Source organism: Cannabis sativa, chromosome 3, assembly GCF_029168945.1.
Source record: "Cannabis sativa cultivar Pink pepper isolate KNU-18-1 chromosome 3, ASM2916894v1, whole genome shotgun sequence".
NCBI classification, from domain to species: domain Eukaryota; kingdom Viridiplantae; phylum Streptophyta; class Magnoliopsida; order Rosales; family Cannabaceae; genus Cannabis; species Cannabis sativa.
This window is the reverse complement of record NC_083603.1, coordinates 31,885,196-31,895,111: the sequence shown is the minus strand read 5'-3', so window position 1 is coordinate 31,895,111 and position 9,916 is coordinate 31,885,196. Positions and strand designations below refer to the sequence as shown.

General features: G+C 35.7%; 1 protein-coding gene across 1 annotated transcript; it reads left to right on the top strand.

Annotated features, from left to right (window-relative positions):
• Positions 1–3,600: 3,600 nt before the first annotated feature.
• On the top strand, positions 3,601–5,810 carry LOC115711209 (uncharacterized). Its single transcript, XM_030639535.2, has 4 exons — positions 3,601–3,863; positions 3,952–4,130; positions 4,632–4,827; positions 5,114–5,810. The coding sequence occupies exons 1-4, from the start codon at positions 3,806–3,808 to the stop codon at positions 5,329–5,331; spliced, it is 651 nt and encodes a 216-aa protein (XP_030495395.1). The 5' UTR covers positions 3,601–3,805; the 3' UTR covers positions 5,332–5,810.
• The last annotated feature ends 4,106 nt before the right edge of the window (positions 5,811–9,916 follow it).

Sequence of the window (9,916 nt, the reverse complement as noted above, 5' to 3'; positions counted from 1 at the left end):
TTTAAATCTAGAAACTAAGTTGATTAATTTTTTTTTATATAAATTAATAAATAACATAAAAATTAAAATGTTATTAAAGAGTAATTTGTTCATTTTTTTAATTTAAGTTTTGATTATAATTTAATGAATAAAATTTTTATTTAAATGTGTCTAATTCATAAATTATTCATAAAATTGTATTAATGTTGAAAAGAATATCTCAATGCTTTGGTATACTTATAAATATATACCATAGCTTTCTTATATTTCATAACACTTTACAAATCATTCAAATCTTTAATACTTCATTTGTCGCCTAAATTGTAGATGGCGACAATCGATAAGTCTTGGACCAAAATCAGAAATCGTGGTTGTCATGAATTTTGGAATGGTCTACAAGCCTTTTTAGCAATGGCATCAGAACATAAGGATTGTGATGGAAGAATTCGATGTCCTTGTGTGAGATCTATAAATAATAGGTTTGAAAAATTAGATAGGGTTAGAGCACACGTATTTGATCGAGGTTTTATGCAAGGATATGAGAAGTGGATTTATCACAGGGAGCCTGAGGATGTTGTCGATGATGTAGCAGTTGTCGATGTTGAATCAGAGGATGAAATGATTCCTATTCTAGAAGACTTATTTCCCTCGACAACAGAGGATGTACAAGGAGAAGATGAACAACCAACCACAAACCCACATTTTGATGACTTATTTGAGAAAATTGAAGCTGAATTGTATCCCGGTTGTGATTGGATCTCGTCTCTCAACTTTTAAACAAAGCTATTGCATTTAAAAGTTATAGGAAAAATCCCTAATAACATCTTTGAAGAATTGTTGAAGCTGTTAAAGTTTGCATTTCCGAAGGAAAATAATATTCCAGCAATGTACTACGAGGCAAAAAAGAGATTGAAGAAATTCAGTTTGGGTTATGACTCTATCCATGTCTGTTTGTATAATTGTTGCTTATTTTATAAATATTTTTCCCTTATAATAAACTAACTTAATTGTTTATGTTCGTATAGGGGGGGTCCTCCTGGAGAGCATGTAGTTGACGCATGGAAGGAGGTTCATGTGAAAAAGCCGTCTAGCACTTTCGTTAATGAAGTTGCTGCAAAAAATTATGTAAGTGAATAAAATGATTTATTATTAAAATTTATATTTTACATTAATTATATATTCTAATATTTTTATTTAAATAGGAGGAACTATTAAAGGAGCTTGATAGGAAAAGACTTGAACGACAATCCCAGAGCGATACATCTAGTACCGAATCTGATACTGGTTATCAGTTTGACGTTTTGGAAACAGTTCTAGGCGAAAGATCTGACTATCAAAGAGGCGTGGGTAAAAGGCTCAAGGGCAAAGGAAAGAAGTCATTCACTCAAAGTCAATCGACGGTATCTCCCCCACCAACTACTGAAATGATGAGCACTGTGTATGCGTGCCACTTGGGGGGGGGGGTAATTTGACGCCTGAACAACGTGCTCATTTATTTAACCCACGATTTGAGAACTTTATTCAAACGTATAGTCAGTCGTAGTCGCCTGGTGGTTCGTCTTCTCAGAGTTATGCCGCTCCTCCACAACAGCAACAACAACCTCCTCAACCACAACAGCCGTCTTCGCAACAATAATTCCAAAATTTGTCACAGCAGCAATTTGAAAATTTTTTGCAGCAGCAACCCCAATCTTTTCCTCAGCAACAACAACAGTCTGGTTCGCCATTGGGAAATCAGTTCTTATACCGAACACCATCAGAGTCTCCTCCGCTCGGCTCAAATTTTGCTGATTTTGGATTATTTGGGAGTTCATCGCATAAGAACCAATTTTATTCAACTCCCATTTTTAACCAAGCTGAGCTCGGTAATTTAACACTGGGTTTATCATCAGACCAAGCATATGTGCCTTCTCCGCCACGGGCTTCGGGGACTCGTAACGATAATAATCCAGATCAAGACTTTATAATTGGAGACCTTAATGAAGATGTTAATGAATAATTTATTTATGTTTTTTAATAATTTAGTTTAATTTTGAGACAATATTGTATTAGGATTAATATGTTAAAGTTATTTACCTTTGAGACATTTTTAAATTATTAATAAATTTTATTGAATTATTATAATTATATTAATTGGAATTTTATTTATTAAATATTTATATATATTATTTATATAAATAATTATTTATTTATATATAGGATTAATATATAAATAATTATTTATAAATATTTATTAAATATTTTTTTTTATTTTTATAGGTAGTAGCGGCGGAGCATTAGCGGCGCGACCCCGCCGCTAATGCTCTTTGTCAGTCTCGAAACACGAAACTGACAAAGAGCATTAGTGGCGGGGTCCCGCCACTAATGCTCCGCCGCTAATACTATTAATAGCAGCGGACCCCTTTTTTGGCCGCTAATACTATTAATAGCGGCCAAGCATTAGCGGCAGACCAATAGCGGCCGAAATCCGCTGCTAATAGGGCTGAACATCGGGCGGGTTTATCGGGTTTCGGGTTGGCGGGTTTCGGGTTCACGGGTTTCGGGTTCAAAAAATTGAAACCGAACCCGGACCCGAATAGGGCACGGGTTGGCGGGTTGGCGGGTCACGGGTTGGCGGGTTTCGGTTGGTCGGGTTTAGCTGGTTGGCGGCTTGACCCGGTCAACTCAGTCAACTCGGTCAACTCTTTAAAAAAGTTAATTTTTTATTCAAATAATTATTTTTTATTTTTTTATTTATTAAATTAAGCATATATAATATAACAATTTGTTCATAGTATCTACTATTGAAGAAAAAATGCATTAATCAATCCAACCATCAAACAAACAACCTATTTATCAAAGATTCAAATCAGACTCCATATTCATGTGCATGAATCATGATAAAAGTGAAAACTAAAATATTTCAAAATACATCTATATCCAATATCCATAGTCCATAAAAATCTAAAGTCCATATTATATATATAAAAACAGTAATAAAAAAAAATATATATAATATATTTATAAACCGGGTTGGCGGGCGGGTTCGCGGGTGCAACCCGAAACCCGGTATCCCTAAAATCTCAACCCGCCAACCCACCCGAAGGGTACCGGGTTGAACCCAACTCGCCCGAAACTTTTTTTAAAATTTTTTTTTCCGGGTTCACCAGTTCGGGTTCGGGTCAAACCCGCTCAAAATGTTCAGCCCTAGCCGCTAATACCCTATAGCGGCCAAAAGAGAGGGTATTAGCGGTAGAGTGGTCCGCTGCGAATGCTGTAGAGTGTTGTAGTGCATATTATTTTCTACACATTAACAACTATTTCTAATAATATCACTTATTTAATTTAATGATTTAATAACCTAAGGATTACAACTATTATGAAAAATTGGTTGGATAATTCTCTAGTGTATTTAAAAAGATAAGAGTGAGTCCTCGAAGAGTATTTCTCTAATCTCAACGAATTTAACTACAAAACACAAGGGGAAGCTCGTTGGCGGTGCAAGTCACATACATCAATTCGGGTTAAACGGGTTAAAAAGTCAATATTAGGGATGGTCAACAATCATATCCTTAACGCCGTCTCATCTTGCCACGTAACAAATACTAAAAAGCCAAGCAAGACGTGGCATAATCATAGAGGGAGACGTGAATAGTGTTTTATGACTTTTAGTTCTTGTCTTACATACCTTCCCCTGTCCTATTCCCTGATCGAACCATTTCGATTTTCTCACGCAAAAACAAAAGAAAAAATAAAAAAATAAAACGTGAAACAACTACCGCCAAACGCCGTCGTAATAGAGTGGTGCGTTCTGTGCACTCGCCGTTTCTCAGATTTGTTAAACGCTATGCCGAGAGTTTCTGAGATTTTTTTAGTATGTGGCTTATTTCTCAGCTTCTTTTCAGGTAAGGCAAATTTTCCCGGTAAACAAACATAATTGTGCTGATTTGTTGTTTATGATTTGATTTTGAATTGGCAAATTGTGTGAGTTAGGATTGGCGTTATCGGCAGTGGTGACTTTGGATTCGATTGAGATATACAGAACCCATGAGTTGTTGAAATCTGTGAAGCCAGATGTGTATTTTCAATGCAAAGGGGAGAACAGAACCCATTTGCCGGATGTGAAGAAGGCGAATGAATTGTATGAATTCAGAGGCGAAGAGTCTTGGCAGGTTTGACAATTCGTAACTCGTCGTACAGAAGAAGATACATTAGATTAATTATATTCAGATTTTAGAACTTTTTTTTTTTAGATTGGTTTTCTTTTTGTGAAACCCTAACTATCTTAATTACATGAATCAAACAAACATGAACTACAAATTATATTGATTTTATTGTTAATGAGCATTGACTGAGATTGCCATTGTTTGATTTCATATGTTGGAACTTGGGACAACAGTTCCCAATTGGGACTGCCCTCTATTTAGGGTTTTTGGGGTTCAAATATGGGGATTTCACTTTGGGGAATGATATAACCCAAAGCCAAATCCAATGTGGTAACTCCGTCATTTTTGGAATTGTTCTTTGTTGGTTAATACTTTCAAAGCTTAGATCTTTGTATAGTTTTCCAATTTTTTGGGATGCTTGGCTGGCTTCATTGTATGAGAATTTGCAGCTAATTTTAAAGTATGGAATCGTAAATCCAATCTTTGAATATGTGTTTGCTCTTGCAGCCTCTAACAGAACTTTCTGAGAAAAAATGCAAGCGCTGTGGATTGTATGAGAAGGATGTATTCAAGTCGGATGATATATTTGAGGAGTGGGAGTTTTGTCCTTCTGATTTCAATTCTGATGGAAAATACTTCAAATTCAAGGACAAGGAAGTGAATGCTACTTTCTCTTGTCCACAGTGTATACCATTTGCTACTGGTGAGTGGTGAGAGTTTGAATACTGAATAAATTCTTCGTTGAGTCTGTCATTGTCGGTTTATCAGAAGATCTTTTTCTTAATGAAGATATGATATTCCTTTCTCATTATCAGACATAGGGCTAATAGCATCTGTTTGCAATCTGATGGTAAACCTTTCTCACTAAGTCCATTTCTCTTAAGGGACATTTTAGTGATAGGTTCTATAGGAACCGGAAGATCCAATCAGTTTTTCATAGTGTTTGTGTGCAATTTTAGCTAATTTTAGACCATGTTTTTGTGTTACAGCAAACAAATCGAGCTCTGAGTTGCATAAAGGAGGAAAAGGAGTGCATGTTGCTCTGGTAATACTGATCACTGCTGTTGTTTCCACTGTATTGGTTTTTGGATTGCTAGCTGTGTACAAGTATTGGCAAAAGAAAAAGAGACAGCAAGATCAAGCTCGGTTCTTGAAGCTGTTTGAAGATGGGGATGACATTGAGGATGAACTTGGTTTGGGAATGTAATATGATTGGTAAGAATAGCTTCGTTTAAACTGTGTACAGTACAGTAAGTTGATCTTACAGAAATTTTGCTACTGTGAAGAGGAAAAAGGGAAAGAAAAAAAAAGCTAATGTTATTATTGATAGGGAGCAATTAACTTTTTACGGAAGTAGTTTGACAGATGGCGTTGCAATGACATAGCATGTTATGCAATGTACAACAAACTACAAGTAGTTAAAGTGCATGTGGTGCTTCAACATGTTATGAGAAACCCAGAACAAATAGTAGAGAAGAAAAAAAAAAGTATTGGTATTTGCTAGAAATTATGTTGAGTGCGTTATGTTACCTTCGAAACTGGGTCGAGTATCTGAAAATAGAGAAAGAAAGTGGTATTGTATGGTATGTATGTAAAATATAGTATAGGTCGTAACTTCGATTTCTGATTTGTACAAACATTTTAATACAATTGAAAAGGAGATGTAAAGCTTAGTTATAATTTTAATTACATAGCCGCATAAATACGTATATCACAAAATAGGGCAAACATAAGAAAATTCTATGAATTGAGCATATAGGAGCAGATCAAAAGGCCTAAAATTCTCTATTGGGCATATCAGTTACTCACCCAAGTGATATGTGTTCCACTGTAAAAGCATCAATGAGCTATTGAAAGGCACATAAAATTAACCATTATTTACTTACATTAACATGCACTATGTGTATGATACTTACATTCTAAAGATATTACTTTTGGGGTGTGATTGGTAATTTTTTTTAGGGAAATTTATAAAAATACTGGAATTTGGGTTAATTTTTACAAAAATACTGTTACACGGAAAAGTTTTCAAAAATACCGTGTTTTTATAAAACACTAGTAGAACACAAAATAGATTAACTCAAAACAACAGTATAACAACTGAAAAAGACCAGTGAAAAACTAACACAGTATATTGCAGTATGAAACTTATAAAAACACAGTAAAAAAGTAAAAAATACTGCATGGCAGTATTTTTGTAAAAAAATAGCAAAAGTGAGTATACCATGTAAATTTCATTTTTTTTAAGAGAAATGCAAGTAAAAATGGCCCTATTTCTAACTTTATTGATAGTTCATGTCGTTTTTTTTTTAAATAATAAAGCAAATGTCTTTATATACTTTTTAATACCTAAAATACTCTTTATTATATAAAAGGTATTATATGTTTTATTGCTTCAACAAAAATTATGAGAAACGATGCAGAGCTTGATCAAAACCTCTCTACAGAATTTTTTCAATTATTTTATCGTGCTTTCTCCTAATCGAATGTGTGAAGAACTTCAGATCTAAAATTACAGAGGCTGATTCCAAACAACGACGAAAGCTTCTTCTCTCTCAAAATTTTTTGTTTACTTAGCCTGAAGTTTTTGATCATTGCCTCTGGATTCTTTTGTCTTCTCTCTTTAATTTTTCAAATTTGTTCGTAGAGGTTTGTTTTCTATGCTTTCCTTCCAGTATCATAAATTCTTTCTTATTAATGTTTTCAGATTTGATTTGTAACTTTATGATAATTTAATTTTTTCATTCTGCTACTCTTTTATTTTTATTATTCCTTGTTACAGTGTTTGCCTTTTAAATTTTGCTGTTGTTGTTGCTGTCTAATATGTTATTTGGGTTGTGCTGTATGATTTTTATTTGTATTTTATACTGGTATTAGAAATAGTTTACCAATATATAATTGCTCTGAAAAATAATTGTAACGCCCTAATGCTAAGGCACGCTACAGTGCTTTTTCAATTACTGTGCAATCTTTGCTAATCAAAGAAATTTCTCGAAAAACGTGTCAAATTAAAACTTTTTGCTTTAAACATTAAACTTGTAATATAATATAATATTTATAAATTCTGGGATCCCGTTTTTAAACTTTGTAAAATTTACTTTTCAAACTATACATTCAAAATACACAAGTTCTAGGTCGCGCAGCGACTTTCAAAATACATCTTCCAGATGTCCCGAGACCGAACACTCCAGGTCGCGCCGCTTGACATGTACAATCTCACCCGAGCTCGGGTTCACTCCTGTTCAGCCTTCGCCTTTCCTTTACCTACACATAGAAGCAGAAACTGTGAGTCAACAGACTCAGTAAGAAATGTATATAACATACCATATAATTTCCGACCTGTAAATAGGCGCCCATACACCTATCCACAGAGCTTAACAGATGAGTATGAACGTTCAACACCAGGGTACAACCACTATACCACATACACATCGTACCTCACTGTACGAGTGTTGGTAGGGTTTATCCCGATTACTGAGTAACACTGAGTGATGTACCACACACCTTAGCATTTTCCCATGCTTGTGTTGGTATCACTGTGTCGTACTCACAATCATAATAATCACTATACCAATGCACTCTATAACTTATTCATACAAGTGTTGGTAGTGCCTAACATAATTCAAGCATGCATATATAAACACATAGACACACATTCAGATAATCACATCATACATTATACACAGTTCTTACCTGTTTTCCGAATTCAAGTGTGCTGGCCGACCTGAACGGAATTCACGTGCTAGATGGATGCCCTAATCACAATAATAGTAATACAGATGAGTGACTCGCTAAATCACTTTCCGGGACTTAAACTTGAAACTAAAAGTTTCCCTATCGATAAACCTCATGGCAATACCCTAAATATCTCAAAATTGGCCAAAACTAGGGTTCTGGAAATTCCCCAAACAGGCAGACCGGTTCCCAACCGGCAACCCGGTTCTGGGTCACCAACCGATCGGCCAGGTTGATGCGGTCTCCCAGAACCGGAATTCCGGTTCTGCTGCTGGGAACCAAAAATCATTCCCCTTAACTCAAATCAAGCCCAAACCTTACCAAACTCTCCAGTATACCTATACAATGCATACACAATAGAATCCAAGCAGTATTTCACAGAACAAACCAATAAATCCAATTATGCCATTAAAGCTCAAAGCTTGAGTTTCAAAACTCAAGCTTGCTTAGAACCAATCTCAAGCATCAAAACCACTTGCTAGGGACTTAGATTAACCCAAACTAACCCCAGAAATTGAACCCCAAACATTTCAAAACCCAACAGCCACTAAACCTAGAAATTTCATAATAAAACTAAACTACAACTTCAAAAACTTAAGGGGAAAAGAACTAGGGTTACCTTGATTTGATTCCTCTTGAATCCTTTGCTGAAAACACAGAATTCAGCTCCCAAAATCCCTTGCCTCAGCTGGTTTCGAAGAGAGAGAGAAAAGGAGAAAGAGTTCTTCAATATTTTTGGTTTTTCTTTCTTTTTTTACAAAAAAAGAGATAATTCCAAATTGGGAAAACTAATTGTCCTTTGGCTGAAATAAAGGCCACTTGTCACCTCCCTAGGCAGCCACTACACCATTCTTTAAAAAAGACTTAAATGCCCTTAAGGTTAAACTTAGGTATTTTCCAATATAGGGGTAAAATGGTCAATTCCATAACCCCGCTCAATCCCGATAACTTACTTTCTCTAGAATATTTCCCACTATGAAATAGGATTCTAAACTTACCCATGTGATCAATCTAGCCATCCATCGCATTTTCCGTTGTCGCCGAGCAAAAATTACAAAAATAACATATTTCACATATAAGCTAAATAATACCCCTAGAGTTTAATAAAATCTCCGGAATTGAGAAATTATAACTCTAATATTTATTTCTAAATATTGGGGTCCACATTTAAAATTAATTCACAAATAATAATAAAATAATAAAAAATAGTGCTAATTGCCTTTACTAATCCACATTACTAGAGCGGTGGTTACAATTATCCCCCCGTTAATAGGATTTCGTCCCCGAAATCTAACCTGAATAGCTCTGGATGTTGAGTCCTCATATCTGACTCCAATTCCCAGGTGGCTTCTTCAACCTTACTGTTCCTCCAGAGCACCTTAACCAGTGCAATAGTCTTGTTGCGAAGAACTTTTTCTTTTCTATCCAAAATCTGAACAGGTTGCTCTTCATAGGATAAGTCTGGTGGTAGTTCAATGGCTTCATAACTCAAGACATGAGTCGGGTCTGACACGTATTTCCTTAACATAAAAATGTGACATACGTCATGAACAGCCGATAATGCTGGTGGTAAGGCTAGCCGATACGCTACCTATCCGACCTTCTCGAGTATCTGAAATGGCCCAATGAACCTAGGGCTTAACTTACCATTCTTCCCGAAACGCCTAATACCCTTCATTGGTGAAAGCCGCAGGAAAACATGTTCCCCTGCCTGAAATGTAATATCTCTGCGCTTCGGATCAGCATAACTTTTCTGCCTGCTTTGAGAAGCAAGCATCCGAGCCTTGATCTTATCAATAGCTTCATTGGTCCTCTGCACTAACTCTGGACCCAAGTACTTCCTTTCTCCTGTCTCGTCCCAATGAATAGGAGAACGACATTTTCTACCGTATAACATCTCATAGGGAGCCATCCCTATTGTACTCTGGTAGCTATTGTTGTAGGAGAATTCAATTAAAGGCAAGTACTTCTCCATGAATCCTCAAAGTCCATGACACAGGCTCGCAGTAGGTCTTCTAAAATCTGGATAGTTCTTTCTGACTGACCATCAGTCTGAG